Below are 27505 nucleotides of genomic sequence, written 5' to 3'. Positions count from 1 at the left end.
AGCTCCCTGCGCTGTTAACCTTTTCCATACAGCGGTCCGCACGGACCGCGGTATGGAAAGGGTTAAACGGCTGACATCGCAGCACAGATGTCAGCCATTTATACCAGGGTGCCAGCAATGTGCTGGCACCCTGGTATACCCACTAGACGCCAACGATTACGCAATGGGAGGCGGGCGGGGGATCGCGATCCCGCCTGCCGCACCGCCCGCCTCCCGCAACCCTCCCCCTGCACCTCCCACCGGGCAAAAATCACTAAGGGGTGCAGGGGGGGGGGGATACAGATGCATTTCAGGAATACTAAAGTTTCTGATCCCCGCGATCACAAACTGCAGAAATCGCAGCAAACCGCAGGTCTGAATTGACCTGCGGTTTGCCGCGATCGCCGACATGGGGGGGTCACGGGACCCCCCCGCGCATTTAGCCTAGGTGCCTGCTCAATGATTTGAGCAGGCACCGGGTTCCGATCACTGCCAGCCGCACGGCAGTGATCAGAAATACACAGGGCGTACATGTACGCCCTGTGTCCTTAAGTACCAGGGCACAAGGGCGTACCTGTACGCCCTATGTCCTTAAGAGGTTAATAAAAAAAAATAATAATAAAAAAAAAATCTGACAACCATTTAGAAACAAACTGAAAGGAGTGACTAGCAATGGCGATCCGCCAACCCCCTTCTTCCTAATGAAACTGACCAGAGTCATGTCGATGTCCCCGGGAGACAGACTGATCTCGTCTGGGGAGGTGACCGATGAACGAGTGGTACGTGGCGTACGTGGAGAAGGGAGCGTGTCCCAGGCATTGTATCCGCTGGGCGGCGGGGTTGGCATCTGGACGCCTGATCGTTGGCAGCAATTTTCCGGACTGCACATCCAGTCTTCCAGTAACTTTTCCCTGTCCCAATCTATAAAAGAAAGTAAAAAACATAAGCATTTTTTTTTTTTTTTTTTAACATCTGATAGAAACATAGACCTGGAAATTGAAGGGGGGGGGGGGGCTCCCACTTTTACCAGACGTTGGACTGATGCTGAAGGGGGCAAAAATAGCGCACAACCAACTATGAATGCGCCAGTCTTCATTTGCCCAGAGATACCGTCCGGTATCAATACCTCCAGTGGCTCGCCCCCTTCTCAAAAGTTTTACCCGGCTTTCATATAATTAAATAATGTAGCTAAAAATAAATGATCTCATCAGCCGACACCTTACAAAATAATAGAGTGTGAACCAGACTTGACTCCGTTTGGCGCGAGGCTTGACACGTCGTGCCATCTGCTAGCAATTTCTAGTCTCCATAGACAGATGGGAGAGCGGCTGCCAGCAGCCATCAGAAATGCTTATTAATAACATTTATCAACACTGACGACTAATCGTTACCGAAAATCTCTCCGACAGTGTAAACAGAGCTCCTAATAACTGCAATTAATACTATGTCGCTCATTTCCAAAAATGCAATTATCTCCTTTCCTAAGAAGAAGACCCCTAATGCAGAGCGCAGGGACTCAGGCAGTGTCATTATAATTCTACTTCTGAGTATATCAGTAAATATGACGAATTGCGGCATCTCCATCAACCTCCAGCAGTCCGTTGTCGGCTTTCCCCGCCTGCAGGCACCATGTAAATGATCAGAAAACACAATGCTTACACCATATCTTTCTAGTTTAAAACTGTAAATTGTAGACAGGAAGGAGGGGAGAGGAGGGGGATGCAGCTGAAGCTTCTTGGCGTTTCAGTAAAATAGCTTGCGGGGAGGAAGGCTAGGAGGGTGGAAACATCACGCAGAACAGCTATGACATCACAGCACAGATGACCCGATGACATCAGAGCTGCACGCCCCCAATCAGCTGACAAGGGTCTGGCCCATTAGGTACCTGGAAAATAGGGGGGAAGTTGCTGTGGGCTGCTAGTGTCTCTGGGGAGAGGAGGTGGATGCAGCTGAAGCTTCTTGGTGTTTTAGTAAAATAGCTTGAGGGGAGGAAGGCTAGGAGGGTGGAAACATCACGCAGCACAGCTATGACATCACACCACAGATGACCAGATAAGATCAGAGCTGCCAACCCCAATCAGATGACGAGGGTCCGGCCTCTGAGGTTACTGGCAAACAGGGGGAAGTTGCCGTTGGCTGCTAGCGTCTCTCTGCTGTGGCTCATAAAGTGTGGGTTCGAGCGGGGAGCCCCCTCTATGACATCCACAGGCTCTAATAGGGCGTCTAGAACTGGGTTGTCAAGAGGAGACAACCCATTTCATGTAAAAGGGACTTATTCGACCAATGATAGGGCCTGGAACGGTGTAGAATAATAAGATACGTCATACCGACCTTTCAGATCCCCCGCCACCCACTTTCCAGTCCGCTGCCGGTCTCTACATGTACTTCCCCTCGCCATTGCGGTGACCTGCTGGCTGAGTGGTCATTTCCTGTGTGCCGAGTCGGACCAGGAAGTAGACAACAGCGGGGACCAGGAAGTCTTGAAACTGGAGCGGCGGGGGAACGGTAAAGGTGAATACAACTTATTTAAATTATTTTAAATTGTTCTGAGCCCATTAAAAACATTTTGACAGAAGGACAACCGAATAAATAGCATTTTTCACCAAAACAGAAAATAAAATACACCAAATGCGTGTTCTACATCTGCCTCTGCACACTGATCCTGCCCTCGCGTTCTCGCCTCTCTAGTGTCCGATTATAATTATTCCCTATGGAGCACAAGTGGATAAAATCTTCACCAGCGTCATTTGGCACAAATGGTCCCAAAAACGTAAAGAGCAACGAATAGGACTGTGAGGAATTACCGGATCTTGCTGTGTAAGTGGCAGTCTGCACCGTTCTCTGGCATGCTGTTGAAATGCGTAGAGAAATGCATTTAGAAAATCAAAAGAATTTTTTTCCCCCCGCAAATTGCCACAGTTTTGCGTAACAGTTTTCTGGTGTGAAATGAGCAATTTGCGGTAAAGCGCTGAGGTTTTTTTAAAATGTGTTTCTCCACCCAGGTAAAACTGCACTGAAAATGTGGAAAAATACCCAAAGATAAAGCAACTTATGAACCCCACCCCAACTTCTGGGCTTGTGCTGTCCGGTCGCCTAGCAGATGCCTCCACTACGGAATTTTATTCACAATATAAAAACTCACAGGTTTTTTCTGTGCTAAAAAAAAAACAAGTGGGCGCGAAATCTTATAATAATTCCACTCCTTTTTTAAGCATTTCTTTTTAATGCCCGTTTAAATGATGATTCGGCGCGGAATTCGCACCAAGAATCCGTCCTAGCGGCAGGACGGATCTAACAGGCTGTTCACCCTGTCGGATCCGTCCTGCCGCTATTTCGCCGGCCGCCGGACTAAAAAGTCAGACATGCAGTACTGTTAGTCCTGCGGCCTTTCGCCGTGCACTGCCGTACTGTGCCGGAGCTCCACCCCCATTATCGTCAACGGGGACGGAGCGGCAGTCCGTCGGATCTGCCCTGCCGCTAGTGTAAAAGTAGCCTAAATTAACATGCGGTTTTCCCGCCGAGAGGTGGATTGCAAGCGTTTTCGATGCAGATTTTAGGTGTGAAATCTGTGCCAAAATCCATGTCGAAAAAAACTGTGTCTGAGGTTAAACCCTTAGGGTACATGCACAAGGCAGTGTAGGTTACGCAGATTTTCGTGTGGGTTTAGCTGCGTTTCCGCACAAAATCCTCACCAAAAATCTTTTGCGATTTTGAGCGGATTTGCCCAGATCTCACCATTTGCACTGCAAAGGCTGAAATCAACATGCTGCAGACTTCAAAATCCACACCAAAATTTCCTAAACCGTGTACTTGAGATTTTAAGAATCTCTTCTCTTTAGCTGGTACAATATTACGAAAATCTGCCTGTAACACACCTTTGTGTGCACATACCGTAAATTAACCTTTCTACCTGAGGCGACTCACGTTTTCCAGATTTAAACATAAATACATAATTACACAGTGTCGCAGATATATTCTCTCCACATCTGGCGACGAGCAGCCACCTGCCAGGAGGATATTCTGGGTACGGTTTTACATTCGAGCCCCGCAGGAATCCGTCTTTTCAGAAGAATCGCGCTCTGCCATTTGTGATAATTTATTACCTGTCTGGAAGTATCGTCCTGCTGCAAACAAAACAAATTGCTGCCCGAAATAGAAGCAACAAGAGCGTGGATATCACAAGCGGATAATTTGCGCCTTTTTCTAAATCTTCTTTATTGAACACCAGTTTCCACTTGTTAAAAGGGTATTCCGGTTTTAACGATTACATTCATTTATGGAGGGAATAAGATGTTGAACAGTTTTATAATTTACATCTATTTCAAATTTTGCGCACAGCCTTTTACTATATCCATACGGTAGCCTCTCCGCAAACAAAAATAAATAAATGGTATGGCCCATTTTAAACCTGTAAAATGCATTCATAGGAGAGCTCGATAGAACTAAACATGGTGTCATGTGATCTGTCATGTGACCCTCATAAGTATCATGTGACCTGGCTTTCAGTTAACTGCACAGGTATCTAACAGGTGAATCGCAGTGTACTGAAAAGCAGAACATATACGGTATATACAATTTTGCTACCTGCAGCGATATCTCATCATGTCTCTCAGTGTCCGTGTAGAAGTAGATTAGTTTTTTTAACACTAAACTTTATTAACAACATCATCTAGAGACAGGCAGACATTTTTTCAACATCACCTAGAGACAGGTGGCCATGTAAATACACACAGTTATGTAGTTGCTGTGATAACCACAATAAAATCATAATCCCGTCAGTAGTCCTATTCACTTATCACATGGATGTGTGCTGACCCAGCACATGTATGTCATGTAACACTGCTGCTTTCTGAATGTCAGGGATTATATGGTGTAAAGAGTTAGGCCACGGATACATTACACAGAACTGATAAATGGGCTATACCACTACTGCATATAGGGGTCAACTGCCTGATATAAACAAAAAAGGTATGTGTGCAGAAATTTAAATACACGTATATTAGACAATTTGTATAATTATATAAATAAATAAAATAAAAAACTAAATAAAAACAGGAATTCCCTTTTAAAGGGTTTGTCCCATGAAAAATAGCACCTGGATCTGAATACTTTTGTAATTGTATGTAATAAAAAATGCTGTATAGCCAGTGAGTTAATCAATAAAATGTATCTGTATAGCGCCACCTACTGTTTGTTTTTTCTTATTTCTTTGACCTGCTCACTGAGATGGCCGCACATGCTCAGTTTCTTCTTTCAACTGCCTCCTGAGCTGTGATAGGGAGATCATGGACACGCCTCCTGAGCTGTGATAGGGAGATCATGGACACGCCCCCTGAGCTGCAGCAGAAAATACACTCCCCTGAGCTGCCAGCTTGATATAAATCTAGAAGAGCAATGAATGTGGAGATCTCTGGACCCATGTGAGGTACAGGGCTGGTTCTAGCTTTGTTAAGAGATCTCCATGTACTATATGATGTCTGATTTAAATTGTTTACATTAATCATGGGAGAACCCCTTTAACCACTTAGCGCTACGCTAACGCCGAAAGGCGTCATCGCGGCGGCTCTCCCAGGCTACGCTAACGCCAATAGGCGTCATCTCGCGTGAGCCGAGATTTCCTGTGAACGCGCGCACGCAGACGCGCGCGTTCACAGGAACGGGAGGTAAGCGAGTGGATCTCCAGCCTGCCAGCGGCGATCGCTCGCTGGCAGGCTGGAGATGTGATTTTTTTAACCCCTAACAGGCATATTAGACGCTGTTTTGATAACAGCGTCTAATATACCTGCTACCTGGTCCTCTGGTGGTCCCTTTTGTTAGGATCGACCACCAGAGGACTCAGGCAGCTCACTAAAGTAGCACCAAACACCACTACACTACACCCCCCCCCTGTCACTTATTAACCCTTTATAAACCACTGATCAGCCCATATAGACTCCCTGATCACCCCCCTGTCATTGATCACCCCCCTGTCATTGATCACCCCCCTGTCATTGATCACCCCCCTGTCATTGATCACCCCCCTGTAAGGCTCCATTCAGAGGTCCGTATGATTTTTACGGATCCACGGATACATGGATCGGATCCGCAAAACGCATACGGACGTCTGAATGAAGCCTGACAGGGGTGTGATCAATGACAAGGGGGTGATCACGCATATAGACTTCCTGATCACTTCCCTGTCATTGATCACCCCCCTGTAAGGCTCCATTCAGACGTCCGTATGATTTTTACGGATCCACTGATACATGGATCGGATCCGCAAAACACATGCGGACGTCTGAATGGAGCCTTACAGGGGGGTGATCAATGACGAAGGTGATCAGGGAGTCTATATGGGTGATCACCCCTCTGTCATTGATCACCCCCCTGTAAGGCTCCATTCAGACGTCCGCATGTGTTTTGCGGATCCGATCCATGTATCCGTGGATCCGTAAAAAATCATACGGACGTCTGAATGGAGCCTTACAGGGGGGTGATCAATGACGAAGGTGATCAGGGAGTCTATATGGGTGATCACCCCTCTGTCATTGATCACCCCCCTGTAAGGCTCCATTCAGACGTCCGCATGTGTTTTGCGGATCCGATCCATGTATCCGTGGATCCGTAAAAAATCATACGGACGTCTGAATGGAGCCTTACAGGGGGGTGATCAATGACGAAGGTGATCAGGGAGTCTATATGGGTGATCACCCCCCTGTAAGGCTCCATTCAGACGTCCGCATGTGTTTTGCGGATCCGATCCATGTATCCGTGGATCCGTAAAAAATCATACGGATGTCTGAATGGAGCCTTACAGGGGGGTGATCAATGACAGGGGTGTGATCAATGACAGGGGGGTGATTACCCCATATAGATTCCCTGATCACCCCCCTGTCATTGATCACCCCCTGTCATTGATCACCCCCTGTAAGGCTCCATGTAGACATTTTTTTGGGCACAAGTTAGCGGAAATTTTTTGTTTGTTTTTGTTTTTTCTTACAAAGTCTCATATTCCACTAACTTGTGTCAAAAAATAAAATCTCACATGAACTCACCATACCCCTCACGGAATCCAAATGCGTAAATTTTTTTAGACATTTATATTCCAGACTTCTTCTGACGCTGTAGGGCCCCTAAAATGCCAGGGCAGTATAAGTACCCCACATGTGACCCCATTTTGGAAAGAAGACACCCCAAGGTATTCCGTGAGGGGCATATTGAGTCCATGAAAGATTGAAATTTTTGTCCCAAGTTAGCAGAAAGGGAGACTTTGTGAGAAAATACAAAAAAAATCAATTTCCGCTAACTTGTGCCAAAAAAAATAATTCTAGGAACTCGCCATGCCCCTCACGGAATACCTTAGGGTGTCTTCTTTCCAAAATGGGGTCACATGTGGGGTATTTATACTGCCCTGGCATGTTAGGGGCCCGAAAGCGTGAGAAGAAGTCTGGGATCCAAATGTCTAAAAATGCCCTCCTAAAAGGAATTTGGGCCGCTTTGCGCATCTAGGCTGCAAAAAAGTGTCACACATGTGGTATCGCCGTACTCAGGAGAAGTTGGGGAATGTGTTTTGGGGTGTCATTTTACATATACCCATGCTGGGTGAGAAAAATATCTTGGTCAAATGCCAACTTTGTATAAAAAAATGGGAAAAGTTGTCTTTTGCCGAGATATTTCTCTCACCCAGCATGGGTATATGTAAAATGACACCCCAAAACACATTCCCCAACTTCTCCTGAGTACGGTGATACCAGATGTGTCACTTTTTTGCCGCCTAGGTGGGCAAAGGGGCACACATTCCAAAGAGCACCTTTCAGATTTCACAGGTCCTTTTTTACACATTTTGATTTCAAACTACTTACCACACATTTGGGCCCCTAAATTGCCAGGGCAGTATAACTACCCCACAAGTGACCCCATTTTGGAAAGAAGACACCCCAAGGTATTCCGTGAGGGGCATGGCGAGTTCCTAGAATTTTTTATTTTTTGTCACAAGTTAGCGGAAAATGATGATTTATTTATTATTTTTTTTTTCCCTTACAAAGTCTCATATTCCACTAACTTGTGACAAAAAAAAAAAATTCCAGGAACTCGCCATGCCCCTCACGGAATACCTTGGGGTGTCTTCTTTCCAAAATGGGGTCACTTGTGGGGTAGTTATACTGCCCTGGCAATTTAGGGGCCCTAATGTGTGCGAAGTAGTTTGAAATCAAAATCTGTAAAAAATGGCCGGTGAAATCCTAAAGGTGTTCTTTGGAATGTGGGCCCCTTTGCCCACCTAGGCTGCAAAAAAGTGTCACACATCTGGTATCGCCGTACTCAGGAGAAGTTGGGCAATGTGTTTTGGGGTGTCATTTTACATATACCCATGCTGGGTGATATAAATATCTTGGTCAAATGCCAACTGTGTATAAAAAAATGGGAAAAGTTGTCTTTTGCCAAGATATTTCTCTCAACCAGCATGGGTATATGTAAAATGACACCCCAAAACACATTCCCCAGCTTCTCCTGAGTACGGCGATACCAGATGTGTCACACTTTTTTGCAGCCTAGGTGCGCAAAGGGGCACATATTCCAAAGAGCACCTTTCGGATTTCACCGGTCATTTTTTACACATTTCGATTGCAAAGTTCTTCTCACACATTTGGGCCCCTAAATTGCCAGGGCAGTATAACTACCCCACAAGTGACCCCATTTTGGAAAGAAGACACCCCAAGGTATTTCGTGATGGGCATAGTGAGTTCATGGAAGTTTTTATTTTTTGTCACAAGTTAGTGGAATATGAGACTTTGTAAGAAAAAAAAAAAAATAATAATAAATCATCATTTTCCGCTAACTTGTGACAAAAAACAAAAAGTTCTATGAACTCACTATGCCCATCAGCGAATACCTCAGGGTGTCTACTTTCCGAAATGGGGTCATTTGTGGGGTTTTTCTCCTGTCTGGGCATTGTAGAACCTCAGGAAACATGACAGGTGCTCAGAAAGTCAGAGCTGCTTCAAAAAGCGGAAATTCACATTTTTGTACCATAGTTTGTAAACGCTATAACTTTTACCCAAACCATTTTTTTTTTACCCAAACATTTTTTTTAATCAAAGACATGTAGAACAATAAATTTTGCGAAAAATTTATATATGGATGTCGTTTTTTTTTGCAAAATTTTACAACTGAAAGTGAAAAATGACATTTTTTTGCAAAAAAATCGTTAAATTTTGATTAATAACAAAAAAAGTAAAAATGTCAGCAGCAATGAAATACCACCAAATGAAAGCTCTATTAGTGAGAATAAAAGGAGGTAAAATTCATTTGGGTGGTAAGTTGCATGACCGAGCAATAAACCGCTAAAGTTGTGGAGTGCCGATTTGTAAAAAAGGGCCTGGTCACTAGGGGGGTATAAACCTGTGGTCCTTAAGTGGTTAAGTGTCAGTCTCTATATGATGCGACCAAAATGAAGGTTTACCATAGTCCATTGAGGTGTCACTCCAAAGCTTCAAACATCTCAGTCAGGGGGGCCGCATTATGGGCCGATTATAATTCATGTACCTCATTCTTACCGTACAGGTCTCCCACCTATTCCCTTTACTGCAGTGCGGTATACAGTATAATACTATAATACTCTCCTATATGTATGGAACCTTTAAAAAATATTAAAAATCTTCACAGCGTCATATTCTGACAGCCAAAACTTGTCCGGTGTGAAGTTTTTATTTGTACCATTTTGCAGTAATACAACTTTTTGATTGCTTTTTTTTTTTCAATTTTTTGGTGGGACTACGTGACCAATAAACACATTGGCGAGTTTTGTTCCTGCAGAAGACAGGGGGTCACTTTGTGATTGGCTCTAACAAGTAGAGATTGGCTAAAGTAGAGGACCACCTTAAAGTGAGGTTTAGGTTTGCTACATAATATCCCGGGTAGGAATGAATTATCCACAAGACGCGTTTCAGTTCTTTATCACCAGCCGTCAGTGAGCCAGGCTTCGGAAACTAGTACATTCCTTCTCTAATGACTTGCATAACCCATTAAAGACGGGTGACACACAGCCAACTGTGTTACTGGGTTACAGCAACATCACTACGGCAACGTCTGAAAAGCCATGTCAGCGCGTCGGGCTGACTCATCGCCGCATCTCCGCCGATTGCTCCAGGCTGCAAGGCAGGACTTCAGGAATTCACAGGCACCTTTTTATACATAGCCTGGTGACTGTCTCAGGTTGATGCATGCACTCTCGATCTGATCATTACTCCCTCTCCAAAGAAGAACGGTCGATGCACAAGGGAAACTGAACGGGCAGACAATCTACAGGAGCTGCGCCCTAGACTGTCAATATGTTTCTCTAAAAGTTTCATTTCAGGGCAAAAGAAAATAGGCGGCCGTGCACATTAGAGGAATGCTGGTCAATCCCAGTGATTTCAGCGGGGCTATCTAATGTGTACGAGAATCTCCTCCGCCCAGCGCTCCGATAACCAGAGGCGCCCAGCGCTCCGATAACCAGAGGCGCCCAGCGCTCCGATAACCAGAGGCCCGCAGCGCTCCGATAACCAGAGGCGCCCAGCGCTCCGATAACCAGAGGCGCCCAGCGCTCCGATAACCAGAGGCGCCCAGCGCTCCGATAACCAGAGGCGCCCAGCGCTCCGATAACCAGAGGCGGCCAGCGCTCCGATAACCAGAGGCGGCCAGCGCTCCGATAACCAGAGGCGCCCAGCGCTCCGATAACCAGAGGCGCCCAGCGCTCCGATAACCAGAGGCGCCCAGCGCTCCGATAACCAGAGGCGCCCAGCGCTCCGATAACCAGAGGCGCCCAGCGCTCCGATAACCAGAGGCGCCCAGCGCTCCGATAACCAGAGGCGCCCAGCGCTCCGATAACCAGAGGCGCCCAGCGCTCCGATAACCAGAGGCGCCCAGCGCTCCGATAACCAGAGGCGCCCAGCGCTCCGATAACCAGAGGCGCCCAGCGCTCCGATAACCAGAGGCGCCCAGCGCTCCGATAACCAGAGGCGCCCAGCGCTCCGATAACCAGAGGCGCCCAGCGCTCCGATAACCAGAGGCGCCCAGCGCTCCGATAACCAGAGGCGCCAGCGCTCCGATAACCAGAGGCGCCCAGCGCTCCGATAACCAGAGGCGCCCAGCGCTCCGATAACCAGAGGCACGCAGCGCTCAGATAACCAGAGGCACGCAGCGCTCAGATAACCAGAGGCACGCAGTTACCTGGGCACCAGCTGGTGGCATAGGGAGAATTCCTTGCTGCTTTACTCCGGTATTATAAATGTGATTGCATTGCCAGCAGAAGCCCTGAGATGAACATCCACATGTAGCATCAGAACCACAAGACCCACCAAGTATCCTGTTATTGGGTAAATTCCAATTAATCCGGCAATTAAAGGGACTGTTTCTTTTTGTTTGCCGAATTATCAGGCTTTCTAGACCAAAAGACCTAATAAAAACCATGCTTTGTATCAAAGAATGTCAGTTGTGTCTGCTTACTACCTGCAAAACACCCACCACCCGGATAAAGTAAAAAAAACATAGAAAATCTGCTCCAGTGATCAGCACGAGAAGAACTTGCATTATCTGTAGAAGCACAGGCTCTCCAGACGTCAGCCATATCTAACTGTACCCACTACACAGTGCAGTACAATAGAGCAGTATAATTACCGTGTGCCCGCAGCAATGCCTCAGCGGTGAACAGAGGCGCCTGCAGCATGTCTGCTGTCTCCACGATCAGCATGTCCTTTAGCCGCCGTAAATCCTGAGGCCGCAGCCCTTCATATGGCTGGAGAGGGACAGGGAAATAAGGACATTGATTAATGCACAGAGAGAGCAGTGACCCAAACTAATCTCATCTACATCATAAAACATATCCAAAAAACGTACGTACAATTCCATCCTGTGTGCAAGATCTTATCATCCTGCTAATATAATCTCTACGATTATCATGGTCGATGCTCATTACCAACTCACATCTAATACAATGCTAATGTTAGCTTTACTATGTCCTATTTACGATTTTACATTCAGATATATTGTACGTAAATCTTGAGCAGCTTCGTAATTAATCCATTGCATAGTCTTAATCCTGAGTTACATCCTGTATTATACTCCAGAGCTGCACTCACTATTCTGCTGGTGCAGTCACTGTGTACATACATTACTTATCCTGTACTGATCCGGAGTTACATCCTGTATTATACTCCAGAGCTGCACTCACTATTCTGCTGGTGCAGTCACTGTGTACATACATTACTTAGGCTACTTTCACACTTGCGCTTGATCGGATCCGTTCTGAACGGATCTGATCATATTAATGCAGACGGAGGCTCCGTTCAGTACGGATCCGTCTGCATTAATAACTTAGAAAAATTTCTAAGTCTGAAAGCAGCCTGAGCGGATCCGTTCAGACTTTCAATGTAAAGTCAATGGGGGACGGATCCGCTTGAAGATTGAGCCATATGGTGACATCTTCAAGCGGATCCGTTCCCATTGACTTACATTGTAAGTCTGGACGGATCCGCACAACTCCGCACGGCCAGGCGGACAGCTGAACGCTGCAAGCAGCGTTCAGCTGTCCGCCTGGCCGTGCGGAGGCGAGCGGAGCAGAGGCTGAACGCCGCCAGACTGATGCAGTCTGAGCGGATCCACTCCATTCAGACTGCATCAGGGCGGGACGGAGGCGTTCGGGTCCGCTCGTGAGCTCCTTCAAACGGAGCTCACGAGCGGACCGACGAGCGCAAGTGTGAAAGTAGCCTTATCCTGTACTGATCCTGAGTTACATCCTGTATTATACTCCAGAGCTGCACTCACTATTCTGCTGGTGCAGTCACTGTGTACAGACAGTACATTACCTTTCATGCACTGATCCAAAGTTACATCCTGTATTATACTCAAGAGCTGCACTCACTATTCTGCTGGTGCAGTCACTGTGTACTTACATTTCATTACTTATCCTGTACTGATCCTGTTACATTCAGTATTATACTCTAGAGCTGCACTCACAATTCTGCAGTTCCCTCTTACCTGCCCTGTAATCACAGCAGCCTCTCTCTTTCACTAGTGGTCACAGCAGGACTACCCTCAGACCAGCGGTATTTGTCCGGCCACTTCTCGGCATATTTGCTAGGTTGCAGCCGGATCGCCGCAGGTCCCTATTAAACTGAATGGGGCCAGACGGCGGTGCAGTTGCTTCCAGTAATGCCGGAATGCAGAGAGATCCGGCAGGCTATTCCCTGCAGGAACAGCCCGCCAGAACTCTTTACTGCATATGTGAAACAGGCCCTACCCAACTTTTTATGTAGAGTCAAGGGTGGACTCGTGGTGATATGAATACCCATCGGAGTAAGGACATGGATGCTCCACCTTCCAGAAGATCTTCTCTATCAGTAACATAACAGTGCATCTCAGAAGTGAGAACTAACGGCAGCGGGCAGAGTACCTCTCTCTTGTCTAACGCAGCATACTCCGCTTCTATGTCATCTGCTTCAGGGTCTCGGGAAAAGACCATCTGAGACTCCAGTTTGAGAGCCAGATCCTTATGGTGCTGCTTCTCCGCACAGTCGCATGGGGTGTCCTTATTGTCATTTTCGGAAAAAAGGTTACTTCCACTTCTCACCAGTAGCTGTGGGAAAGATCGGCAGAAAACACTATGATTATCCATATAGAGGTAATATGACCATAAGATGTGTCCTTAAATGGGATACACGATAGTCCAATAACATGTCTACTTTGTCACATATTCCCAGTGCTGATGCTGCATGTTAACCATCTGACCCAATTCCAGCATTGTATCCCAGTAAGTGACCATGGCTCCTGCTGACCAATACGTCCAGTAACTAGATAATCAGACACTTTCTCCTCTGCTGCTCCGGCCCCCGAGCTCTGCCACAGTCCTACTGGATCAGGCCACTGTCCTCCTGTTCTGGCTGCCTAGTGGCACCAGATTTCTAAGGCAAGGCGTCCATGATTCTTTAAAGAGGAATCATCCTGCCATGCTTTGCCTACTGATTGAATTTGATTCCCTTTCCTGGCTCTTGCTCCTGGTCCTGACTCCAATCCTGACCTCGGACTTGTTCCCTGTACCTGCTCTTCTACCCCTGGCTCTGACCCTTGGCTCCTTTCCTGACTCTGCTTACATCTTGTCCTTTCATTTCCTATCCTGACTACTCTCCTAGCAACAACCCTCGGCTCTGTTCCCTACTACACTACTACTGCATCGGTGGTACTGTCACCAAAATGTGACTGTTCTGGTGACCGCAACCTGGGGATTCTCTGCAGCAAAGTCCATACCTCTTAAGGGGGTTAAGGGCGAAGACCAGGGAATCCCTTAGCCTCTGCACCACGTCTAGCCAGCACCAAAAGAATTACGGCTTACAGAATCTACATCTCCTGTATGTGAAGGTAACACTGCCCCTTTAAATGGAAAGATGACTTTTATAATATACAGTATAAAATCTTACTCCTTACAATAAGGTCTCCACCATTTCGGCGCACACACTCCATTAATCCTTACTGCCATTTACAGTGCCACCTGTCATTTGTAGAGCATCACCATTTATAACCCGACGCAAATGGAGCTACGTCCCCAGCTATAATTTGTTCCCAATGCAGCCAAGATCTAATTAACGCTACTTTCACATCTGCGCTTACCCTTTCCGCTATTTAGATCCGTCATAGGATCTCAATAGCAGGGGAAAACGCTTCAGTTTTGTCCCTATTCATTGTTAATGGGGACAAAACTGAACTGAACGAAACAGAGTGCACCAGAATGCATTCCGTTCCGTTTGGTTGCGTCCCCATCACGGACAGAATAATGCTGCAAGCAGCGTTTTTCTGTCCGCGATGTGGTGAGGAAAAGAAGACGGATCCGTCCTGACATACAATGTAAGTCAATGGGGACGGATCTGTTTTCTCTGACACAATAGAAAACGGATCCGTCCCCCATTGACTTTCAGTGGAGTTCATGACGGATCGGCTATGTTAAAGATAATACAACCGGATCCGTTCATAACTGATGCAGACGGTTGTATTATCAGAATGGAAGCGTTTTTGCTGAACTATGACAGATCCAGCAAAAGTGTGAAAGTCGCCTAAGTCAATACCGATCACTGAAATGCAATAACTTTGGATGAAAGTGTCTTCTAGAAATAGCAGATACATTTTCTAATCATCTTGAGGAGCTTTACATCACTTCTAATGTGCTGGAAATGAAGGCTACGATCTCTTAAAGTGTAAACTACTCACTCGCTTTATTAGGAATTGAACGAGAAAATCAATCAGAGGGATTTCTCCGTCCGCAAAGAAGAAGCCAAAATATTAAAAAGCGGTCTCCTGTGAATGTTTAGATTTTTCTTTTCCTCTGCAGCCTCAATTATCTCACAATCGTCTTTAAGGTCTACACCTCAAAATCCACATTGCTTCACATTTATATAGTTGAACATCTATATTGAGAGTTGGGTTTCCATCCTTGCTTATGAGGTGGCCCTATACACACACACTACAGGAAAGTGGTCCCCAACAAAGTCTTCATGGAACCCAATGGTTTCTTGAAACCTGGCTAGGTGCTCCCCTCAAGACTGATTGCAATGCAACTGTAATTACGGTGCAATTTCTAATTTGTCCTCTGGTGGTGCTGTAGGGAAACTCAACACTCATTACCAGGTTTCTCCACAGATCTCAGATGATCGCCGGAGGTCACTTTGTAATTATTGTAAAGGGACTCTCAGTGGGGATTGTACAAAGCTGAGATCCTTGATGGGTGACAGATGTTGGTCAATGTAATAATTTGTCTACACATCATGAGCCTACTATACACAGTCTGATGTGTTGGCCCTATCCAACAACAGAGTGCAAAAGAGTCTTGTAGGGGCACGCTATCAAATGCAGAAAGATTTACCAATATTAGCCCGTGGTATGAGATTCCTCTTTTTCATGGAACCCCCAAGGAATGGACTTGCTATGAACCAGTGGCCTACAAGAATATGCAGGTTTTCCTGGTTAGGTCCATACACTGGCTCCTGAAGATGTGGCTTTCTTTATAAGACCTACATATCGCTGGATCTCTATTCTCAAAAGAGGAGTTTGCATCCATGGTTGCGAGGTGGCCACACACATTATAGGCCAGTGTTTTCCAACCAAGTTCCCATGAACTCTTGGGCTCCTTGGATTCTGGTTTGAAGCTCCTCACAAGACAGTACCAGTAGGGCTAGAGTAGTTCTAGGGATTCGCTAGGGGGAGGTCTATTTTTTCTTCTTCTTTTTTTTAGGGTAAAACACTTGGGAATTACTTAGGGCCTAAGACTTGGACCCTGAAAAGAGCGGTGGTCATGCATGTGCACTGCCAACCTATTCAATGTCTATGGAGCTGATGGAAAACACCCAAGTGCTGTATCTGGCTTTTCCGATGCTCCATTCAAACTCCTTCTTACTGCGATTGTGTAGCGAGGTGGGACAGGGTGCTCTAGACCACCATTCTAGTGATCAGTGGTCAGACATTTATCACCCATCTTGTTTCCCAAATTGACAAAATACCCATGTGGAGCTGTTCAGATACCACTCTGAGAACACCTAGTAGATTGCGGCATAGGACCATTTTTACTGCCACACTGGTGACCAATCGACATACCAGGCAGAATTTTGCATCTCTCCGTCTTTTGAGACAATTATTTCCTGTATGACTAGACTTGTTGGTCTCCATCAAAGAGATTAGAGAAGCATACCTCTACACAAATTTTCATCCCTGAGGCAGCGGCATAGTGCAAGGGTGTATTCTTCTTGTTGTCAGTGGCATCAAGAGCAGCTCTCTCAAATTCCCCATGGTCAAGTTTTGCCCCCTTCCACTCTAGGATCATCCGTAAACATTCAGATCTCTTGCGATCATCGTCTCCGAGCCGGGGTAAGCGGTGATCAAAAGCACCTTCTGAGATCATGAGGTGGGATCCCATACAGAGTAAGTGCATAGAACTCTCATTGTGAATGTTGCGCTTGTTTGGGTTTCCATCCTTTCCGAAGAGAAATGCCCTGGAAGAAAGACATCAGAGAACATGTTTAACACGAGAAATGGACATTGGACAAATTATTAACACAGATGATTTCACTTTATAAATGTGTATCTAGACCACGATCGCCCTACATTAGAGAAAAGGAACCTTCCCTAAATTACTTAAAGACGACTCTGTTCCTTCTACATTAACTTGCTTCCATCTGACGTCTGGGAGATCCGGAAAACGATAAACAAAAAATTCAGAAAAAACAAAAACAAACTAAAAATCTGGAAGATAAACTCGTAAAGTCCATCCCAACCTAAAACTCAACTTTCCAGTAATTCTGAGCCTCCTCTTCCCATAAACCCTAACATTCCAGCTTCTTAAAGGGCTTGTCCCACAAAAAATATTCCACATTTTTCAAACCAGCACCTGGATCTGAACACTTCTATAATTGCATGTAATTAAAAATGTACAGTATTTCAGGTACAGTTACTCAATAAAATCTATCTGTAGAGCGTCACCTTCAGTTTGTTCTCTTTCTAATTTCTCTGTCCACCTCGCTGAGGTGGACGCACATGCTCAGTTCAATCCTTCAACTGCCACCAGCTGCAGAAAAAGGACACGTCCCCTGCGCTTCTAGGTTGAAATAGATCTAGCAGAGCAACTGGAGCAATGAATGGGGAGATCTCTGGATCCATGTGAGGTACAGGGTTGGTTCTGGCTTTGTTAGAAAGAGACTGTCATGTCCTATATGATGTCTGAATTTAATTTTTTACATTAGTCATAGGGTAACCTCTTTAATCAAAGGAGTCCATTCTTCCCATTTCACCATAGGCTGGAAACAAACCTATCTAGGACCTGCTAACAGGTAATAGACAATATGCACCAGTAACGCCTGCAGGACTCTCCTCCATCCCATCACTCACAAGTAACAGTAAGCCACAAGGAGAAGGGCTAAGGTTTGAGAGCCCAGTTCCTAGTGATATACTATAGTCGTCCAGCAAAATTGAAGCACTTACAAATCTCTGTAGAAAGGGAATAAAAAAATTAAAAAAATAAAAATAAAAAAAAGTCCTGGGTCTTGGGATGCAGCAATGCAAAAACATTTCCTTATTCAAAAAAATGTTTTTTTGTTGTGCAAAAGTAGTAAAACATAATAATAAACTATGAGGGTCATTTACGATCATAGATAGGTCAACATCAGGCGTATTTCTGGCGCAGATTGCAGCGCAAAGGTTATTTGCGCCGCAATCTGACTTTTTCCCAGCCCACGCCAGGTCTAAAAATAGTTGGCGTGGCATTGGTGGGGAAGGGGACGGGCCAGGAGGCCCGTGTTCTGCCAGATTCCTATACCCGGAAGTGACGCGGCTGCACCGGAATCAGCTGGAGGAGGGTGTGTGTGGATCTGCGCAAGGGCAGATCCACTGGATGCATAAAAATAGTTGCACCGCCACAGGAAAAGCACCTACTTCATTTGCATGCGCAAAACCGTACACTGCGCGTGTGCACTCTGGTGTAGGTCGATTTTTCAGTGCAAAATGTTCCATCAGATCTCCCTAACCCTGAGTGCACACGCGCGGACACATCATCTGGAGCAGTTCAGCCTCACCACATAGCAGAGCTGAGTGAGGTCCCCGAGTGCGCATGTGTGGTGTATGGTTTTGCGCATGCAAAAGAAGTAGGTGCTTCTCCCGCGGCGGTGCAATTATTATTACGAATCCACACTCACACCCTCCTCCAGCTGATTCCGGTGTGGCCGCGTCACTTCCGGGTATAGCATTCTGCCAAGGTAGAGGAATCTGGTGGAACACCCGTCTCATTTATTGTTTTATACGCCTGATGTAGGAAGCGGTCTTACTTTTAGGCTAGGTCTACATGATGACAATAAGTCGCGCGACAGATAGGGCACAGCTACACTGCAACATTTGTCGCACCAAATTTTTTATAATGGTAGTCTATGGTGTCGCACTGTGACATGCTGCGACTGCGAAAGTTATCATGTTCTTTATGCTGCTAAGTAAATTTTGCTAAATTTAGGACTCATGCACAAGACCGTGCCGTTTTTTGCGGTCCACAAACCGCGGATCTGCAAAAAACAGAAGGCGCCCGTGTTGCCTTACGCAATTTGCGGAACAGAACGGCAATATAACAGCGCCGGCAATATAAATGCCTATTCTTGTCCGCAAGTCGCGGACAAGAATAGGACATGGTATATTTTTCTTGCGGTGCAGCGGAACGGAGCCACGGATGCGGACAGCACACGGAGTGCTGTCCGCATCTTTTGCGGCTCCATTAAAATGAATGGGTCCGCATCCGACCCAAACAACGGCCGTGTGCATGAGGCCTTAGGATGTAAAAACTCAACATTGCTGGTTTTTCCCTCCCTCCCCTAAAGAGTTAATAAAAGTTAATCAATACGTTGGGTACCCCCAAAATGGTGCTATTACAACTTGTCCTGCAAAAAAAAAAACAAGCCCCCATACAGCTACATCTACAGAAAAATTAAATAGTTATGGTTCTTGGAATTGGAAGAAGAAAAAAAAATTGCTTGGTCGTTAAGGCCCAAAACAGGCTGGTCACTGAGGAGTTAAATCTGCAAATTGACACCAACCTAAATGATGAAAATGTGTTTCCTATTTTGCCTAAGTCATTTGGATATATAATATGTATAGTCTTGTTTGAATAGGTTGGCTATGGCGGCTGTTTCCGTGGCGTTTCCCCCCCCCCCCCCCTCTTATTTGCATTTTACTTATTTTAACCTATTTTTTTTTCTGGAGGATAATATGGGGGCATTTCACACAGGCAGAGCTGATCTGGTTCTGATAAGACCCAGCAGCTCTGCTAAGCGTGAGACACACCCGGCGATCACGTGATTGCTGGGTCCAATAGAGGAAGGGGCGTTGCCACGTTCTCTATTCATTGCTAGCGGCAAACCCCTTCTGTCTTCTCCGCTCCTTTCTCGGACAGCCCAGGACCTGACTCCTGCTAGATTGCACCTCCATTAATGCCCAGCGCGCGCTCACCTGCGCATGTATTTCATTTTACAGAAAGGTTTTTGTTGTATTATACATTTGGGGTGCGGTTGCCTCCATTTTGGTCTTGCACCTCATCTGTCCAAGTCCCGTTTTTAATTGCAGCAGAATACAGTTGGATACTACCTGCAGTAGTCTGCAATGAATGTCCAGCTGGGTGTTACCAGTTGGGGGCGTGTCACTGCACAGTCTGACACTAGCCAATCAGCGCTGAGCATGGGACACGACCCAAACTGGTAACACCCATCTGGACCTTCATTACAGACTACTTGCAATTCATTCAGAACTTCCAGAAGGAATAACAGAGGAATGGCATAGCATAGAGTCATAGGAATAGATGCTCCAGAATTGTTATCACATGGGGAATGCAAGCAGTTACTGAAACATATGTCAGGAGAGGGGACAGGTCCTCTAGGGGTACTCCCATCTGGATATTGGGAAATCGATATGCCAAAAATGTCTGATAGGTGTTGGAACGGGGGAGCACCATGAAAGCAGAGGATGCCGCGCCTGCGTGGCGTTTTCCATTCACTAACATGGGACTGCCCAAAATAGCCTTTACGCAAATGTGACCTCACATCATAAGGCTACATGTTTTTCTCTGCGTCCGTTCTGTTTTTTTTTTTTTTTGCTGATCGGATGGTTACCCATCTATTTCTATGGAGCCGTTAAAATTGCGGTGTAGTCAACCATTTCTTTTACGCGTCCGCTGTCAGTGTTTCCAGTCTGCAAAAAAAGTATTACATGTATACTCTTGTCTGCAATAAACGTTTTGCGGACCCACTGAAGTCAATGGGTCCGCAAAAAAATGCGGATGACCAACGGAAGCCATCCATATGTCATCCGCATCCTTTTTTTTTTTGCAGACGGTTGCTGGGAAACCTGTATTTATAAAATTTCAAGAATTACAGTTTTTTTGGGCGGACCGCAAAAAAACCCTGAAGACACAACCTAAAAAAAAAAAAAAAACAGGAACACGGATCCGCCATTTGCAGACCGCAAAAAACAACTGTCGTGTGCATGTAGCCTAAGGCCTCATGCACACGACCGTTTTTGTGCTCCGCATCCGAGCCGCAGGTTTATGCGGCACGGGTGCGGACCCATTCACTTCAATGGGGCCGCAAAAGATGCGGACAGCACTCCATGTGCTGTCCGCATCCGTTGCTCCGTTTAGAGGCCCCGTAAAAAAAATATAGCATGTCCTATTCTTGTCCGTTTTGTGAACAAGAATAGGCATTTCTACAATGGGCCACCCGTTCCGTAAATTGCGGAAGGCACACGGGCAGCTTCTGTTTTTTGCGGATCCGCGGTTTGCGGACCGCAAAAAAAATGGCACGGTTGTGTACATGAGGCCTAACTGTGAGTAAATGTCACTGTGGTACTAGAAAAGCAGCTCAGTTTTCTACGCAGCTTTGGATGTGACTAGATAAGAAAACTGAAATCATTACCGGAAAAGTAAAGCAACTGATTTACAAAAGTGTTCCTCATTATATGTTGAAATGTTGTAACAGTCATGGCTCAAAAATCAGATAAAACGTATTTAACCCTCCCACAACTCCAGGCCTGTACACACACAGCAGCCGCCCCTCACGTTAAGGCTACATGCACACGAACGATGTTTGTTTCCGTGTCCGTTCGTGTGTTTTTTTTGCGAATAGGATGCGGACCCATTCATTTCAATGAGTCTGCAAAAAATGCGGACAGCAGACCGTGTGCTGTCCGCATCAGTATGTCCGTTCCGTAGCCCTGCAAAAAACATTTCCTATTCGTGTCCGTTTTAAGCATTGTTACAATGGATTTCCCCCCCCCCACCCCCCAAAAAAAAAACATGGCTTTTTTTTTTTGCGGCTTTTATGCTGTTGCCTAGCAACTAAGGAAGTTTCACCAAATCCAAAAAGAAATGACAGTGACAACGTGGGGCTATAAATCTGAGATTACGAGAAAGAACCGCAGGCACAGAAGAGCAGCTCCGGAAAATATCAATGATTGGCTCGTCCTGTTCAAAAGTCTCAGTTATCTGCTTCCCGGAAAGCTGGGTGGCAATCAATTTGGTAGCCATAATAGGTTTCTGCTAATCAGTTTTACTAGATCCCTAGGGTACGTCCACATAGGACATAAAACTGTTCGAAAAATCCACGAGGGGTCCTCTCACCTCAGCCAATGGCATTTATCATGTAGAGAAAGTAAACACAAGGCACTTAACTAATGTATTGTGATTCTCCATATTGCCTCCTTTGCTGGCTGGATTCGTTTTTCCAGCACATTATGCTTGTTTCCATGGTTACGACCACCCTGCAATCCATAAGTGGTGGTCATGCTTGCACACTATAGGAAAAGGCTCCAGCCTCTCTGCTCTGCTGGATTGCAGGGTGGTCAGAACCCCTGGATAAGAGCAACGTATAATGTGATGGAAAAATCCAGCCAGCAAAGGAAGCAATATGGACAATCACAATACATTAGTAAGGGCCTTGTATTAACTTTCTCTACATGATAAATACCATTTGCTGAAGTGAGGCAACCCCTTTAAAAGGGGTTGTCCGAGTGTTTGATACTGATGACCTATCCTATCCTCAGGTCATCCTTCTGGGACCGCCGCTGATCAGCTGCTTGAAGAGGTTGCAGAGCTCCGGCCTTCTCACAGCTTAGCAAGCACAGCGCCGCCCATTGAATAGTGGCTGTTCTTGGTATTGCAGCCCAGAGCTATTCACTTGAATGGGACTGAGCTGCGCCCTAAGCCACGTGACCCCTGAACATGACTTCTCTTCAAACATCTGATCGGTGGGGGGGAAGTAAGGGAAAAGACGTCACAGCAGTACAGTGCTGGCAGATTCCACAGAAGGGAGACAATCCTTGTGAGAGAAATGCATCTAGCTGTGCAGCTGAAACAGGGAAGTAATTAGGCTGAAAAAGATATTCAAGAAGCCAAAAAGACCTATTCCTCCACAGTTATGACTGTACAAAGAAGCAGAGTCTTTAGGAAAACTTTTTTTATGTAAAACTCAGGAATGCTTTAAGAGCTGGTTAGTGTTGAGAGATTTGTTTTTCGCCTTCCTGCCACCTAGCTATGTGCAAGGTGTACGGCCTCTGAATGCACACCGGAATGTTCACATTCACCTACAGCAGAAAATATCTTAAGGGCGTATGTATTATTCGGTCCGCAAAAAATACGGATGACATCCGTGTGCATTCCGTATTTTGCAGAACAGAACAGCTGGCCTCTAATAGAACAGTCCTGTCCGTGTCCGAAAAGCGGACAATATTAGGACATGTTCTATTATTTTGGGAAACAGACATAAGGAAACGGAAAGCATGCAGTGTAACTTCCGTATTTTATTTTTTGGGGCGGACCCCCAAAAAAAAAAAAAAAAAAAAAAAAAAAAAAAAAAAAAAAGGATCGTACAAGGAAAGAAAATACGTTCATGTGCACGAGCCCTAAAAGTGAGAAATTGAAAAACAAAATAAATTAGAAACTTTAATAACTTTTCATTAAAAAGGGGATTAAGGGAACATAAATCATCAGTCAGACCTGGGTGTGCGGAGGACTCCCATATACTCGAGACTCTTTCACTGTCCACTCCAAACAGATTTTATCGTGAATTAGATTTCCCATCAGGCGGTCGAATCACAGACGAAAAACCACTTATCTGTTAACCTTGGGTGACGCTGCCGCTCTTAATTAATCTTTGCTCTGTCTCTTCAATTCCCAAAGCAGTGTCGTGCCAGCGAAGGGGAACTATTCCAGCCGTCTAGTGAAGTAGCCACTTAGCGTGTGCCATAAAAATTTTCAGCACTATAGTCGAAATGGATTTTCCAGGATACTGATAGGTCATCAATATCAGATTGTTGGGGGTCCGACTTTCAGCACGCCTGCCAATTAGATATATTAAAGGGGCCTCTTCAAACCGCCCATCTACATGTCATCTACTTAGCAGGGTATTGCAGCTCTGTCCTTCTGTCCTGTTCAAGTTATTATTATTTATTATTATTAAAGCGCCATTCATTCCATAGCGCTGTACATATGAGAAGAGGTGCACATACATAATACAGACAATTGCACTAAGCATGAACAAGACAAGTTACAAACTGGTACAGAAGGAGAGAGGGCCCTGCCCGCGAGGGCTTACAATCTACATGGTAAAGGGGTTGTCCCACGAAAAATATCCTGCAGCTGTCAAACCAGCACCTGGATCCGAATACTTTTATAATTGCATGTAATTAAAAATATTGTGTAGTCGCCGAGTTATTTAACCACTACAGGACCGCCGTACGCAGGATTGCGTCTTTGCGGCGGCCCTGTTATTCTGATTGGACGCACTGGCGCGTCATCTCGCGAGACGCGAGATTTCCTGTGAACGCGTGCACACAGGCGCGCGCGTTCACAGGATCGGAAGGTAAACTAGCTGATCTCCAGCCTGCCAGCGGCGATCATTCGCTGGCAGGCTGTAGATGCGATTTTTTTTTAACCCCTAAAAGGTATATTAGACGCTGTTTTGATAACAGCGTCTAATATACCTGCTACCTGGTCCTCTGGTGGTGTCACAACCAGACAGCTGAGAAGCTCTGACAGAAGCCTTTCAGAACCTCCTCCTTGAGTTTTCTTTGTTGTGCTGTTCAGTTCCTCATCTCGTTAGCCTCTCTCAGCTGTCATGTAGTTGGACTGATTGCATCCCTTTAAATTCCTCCCCATAATGCATTACTGGGCGGCTTATACTACTTCCTGGAGTGTGTGTGCATGCTGATCCTGTTTTCCAGTCGTGCTGAACATTTATCTGTTATTTTCTGTTTGCTGGATCCCAGGTGTCCCTGACTCCCTCCGTGTCTGGTGTAGGGAGCCGGTGGTCGTGTCCCCTCACTATTGTAGGGTGTTCAGGGGTTATATAGTCGAGGTACGTGGATATGCAACCTTCCACCTCTGGGATCTTTGCATAGGCTGAGCAGCCAGGGAAAGTCTCAGGTCTTGTGCAGGGGTCTCCCTTTTGGTTCCTTAGCTTTGGATCCAGTGAGTCATATATGCATGTTGCTTTGTCTTTTTTCCTGTACACCGTCCGTGACAGGTGGTCCCTTTTGCTTGGATCGACCACCAGAGGACACAGGCAGCTCAGTAATAAGAAGCACCAAACACCACTACACCCCCCTGTCACTTATTAACCCCTGATCACCCCATATTAGACTCCCTGATCACCCCCCTGTCATTGATCACCCCCCTGAAAGGCTCCATTCAGATGTCCGTATGTGTTTTACGGATCCACGGATACATGGATCGGATCCGTAAAACACATACGGACGTCTGAATGGAGCCTTACAGGGGGGTGATCAGGCCATATAGACTCCCTGATCACCCCCCTGTAAGGCTACATTCAGACGTCTGTATGTGTTTTACGGATCCACGGTTCGGATCCGCAAAACACATACGGACGTCTGAATGGAGCCTTACAGGTGGGTGATCATCCCTTATAGACTCCATGATCACCCCCCTGTAAGGCTACATTCAGACGTCTGTATGTGTTTTACGGATCCACGGGTCCACGGATCGGATCCGAAAAACACATACGGACGTCTGAATGGAGCCTTACAGGGGGGTGATCAATGACAGGGGGGTGATCACCCCATATACACTCCCTGATCACCCCCCTGTCATTGATCACCCCCCATTCAGACATTTTTTTGGCACAAGTTAGTGGAAATTGATTTTTTGTTTTTTCTTACAAAGTCTCATATTCCACTAACTTGTGTCAAAAAATTAAATCTCACATGAACTCACCATACCCCTCACGGAATCCAAATGCGTAAAATGTTTTAGACATTTATATTCCAGACGACTTCTCACACTTTAGGGCCCCTAAAATGCCAGGGCAGTATAAATACCCCACATGTGACCCCATTTCGGAAAGAAGACACCCCAAGGTATTCTGTGAGGGGCATATTGAGTCCATGAAAGATTGAAATTTTTGTTAGCAGAAAGGGAGACTTTGTGAGAAAAAAACAACAAAAAAAAAAATTTCCGCTAACTTGTGCCAATTTTTTTTTTTTTCTATGAACTCGCCATGCCCCTCATTGAATATCTTGGGGTGTCTTCTTTCTAAAATGGGGTCACATGTGGGGTATTTATACTGCCCTGGCATGTTAGGGGCCCTAAAGCGTGAGAAGAAGTCTGGGATCCAAATGTCTAAAAATGCCCTCCTAAAAGGAATTTGGCCCCCTTTGCGCATCTAGGCTGCAAAAAAGTGTCACACATGTGGTATCGCCGTACTCAGGAGAAGTTGGGCAATGTGTTTTGGGGTGTCATTTTACATATACCCATGCTGGGTGAGATAAATATCTCTGTCAAATGCCAACTTTGTATAAAAAAAAAAAATGGAAAAAGTTGTCTTTTGCCTAGATTTTTCTCTCACCCAGCATGGGTATATGTAAAATGACACCCCAAAACACATTGCCCAACTTCTCCTGAGTACGGCGATACCACATGTGTGACATTTTTTTGCAGCCTAGGTGGGCAAAGGGGCACACATTCCAAAGAGCACCTTTAGGATTTCACAGGGCATTTTTTACACATTTTGATTTCAAACTACTTTGCACACATTAGGGCCCCTAAAATGCCAGGGCAGTATAACTACCCCACAAGTGACCCCATTTTGGAAAGAAGACACCCCAAGGTATTCCATGAGGAGCATGGCGAGTTCCTAGAATTTATTTATTTTTGTCACAAGTTAGCGTAAAATTATGATTTTTTTTTTTCCTTACAAAGTCACATATTCCACTAACTTGTGACAAAAAATAAAAACTTCCATGAACTCACTATGCCCATCACAAAATACCTTGGGGTGTCTTCTTTCCAAAATGGGGTCACTTGTGGAGTAGTTATACTGCCCTGGCATTTTAGGGGCCCTAATGTGTGCAAAGTAGTTTAAAATCAAAATCTGTAAAAAACAGCCTGTGAAATCCGAAAGGTGCTCTTTGGAATGTGGGCCCCTTTGCCCACCTAGGCTGCAAAAAAGTGTCACACATGTGGTATCGCCGTACTCAGAAGAAGTTGGGGAATGTGTTTTGGGGTGTCATTTTACATATACCCATGCTGGGTGAGATAAATATCTCGGCAAAAGACAACTTTTCCAATTTGTTTATACAAAGTTGGCATTTGACTGAGATATTTATCTCACCCAGCATGGGTATATGTAAAATGACACCCGAAAACACATTGCCCAACTTCTCCTGAGTACGGCGATACCAGATGTGTGACACTTTTTTGCAGCCAAGGTGGGCAAAGGGGCACACATTCTAAAGAGCACCTTTCGGATTTCACAGGCCATTTTTTATACATTTTGATTTCAAACTACTTCCCACGCATTTGGGCCCCTAAAATGCCAGGGCAGTATAACTACCCCACAAGTGACCCCATTTTGGAAAGAAGACACCCCAAGGTATTTCATGATGGGCATAGTGAGTTCAAGGAAGTTTTTATTTTGTCACAAGTTAGTGGAATAGGAGACTTTGTAAGGAAAAAAAATCATCATTTTCCGCTAACTTGTGACAAAAAATAAAA

General features: G+C 45.6%; 1 protein-coding gene across 1 annotated transcript in view; it reads right to left on the bottom strand.

The window, feature by feature from the left end:
* The window catches only part of ANKIB1 (ankyrin repeat and IBR domain containing 1), a 124298-nt gene that overhangs the window by 56589 nt on the left and 40204 nt on the right, over window positions 1–27505 (bottom strand). The window contains exons 3-6 of the mRNA XM_044295872.1: window positions 16667–16967; window positions 13388–13570; window positions 11614–11731; window positions 692–900 (exon numbers count right to left, since the gene is read on the bottom strand). Coding sequence (XP_044151807.1) covers window positions 692–900; window positions 11614–11731; window positions 13388–13570; window positions 16667–16967 — 811 coding nt within the window. The remainder of the gene's footprint in view (window positions 1–691; window positions 901–11613; window positions 11732–13387; window positions 13571–16666; window positions 16968–27505) is intronic.

The sequence above is a fragment of the Bufo gargarizans genome, chromosome 5 (assembly GCF_014858855.1).
Source record: "Bufo gargarizans isolate SCDJY-AF-19 chromosome 5, ASM1485885v1, whole genome shotgun sequence".
NCBI classification, from domain to species: Eukaryota; Metazoa; Chordata; class Amphibia; order Anura; family Bufonidae; genus Bufo; species Bufo gargarizans.
Note: the sequence above shows the minus strand (reverse complement) of the source record. Positions and strands in the feature narration are given on the sequence as shown.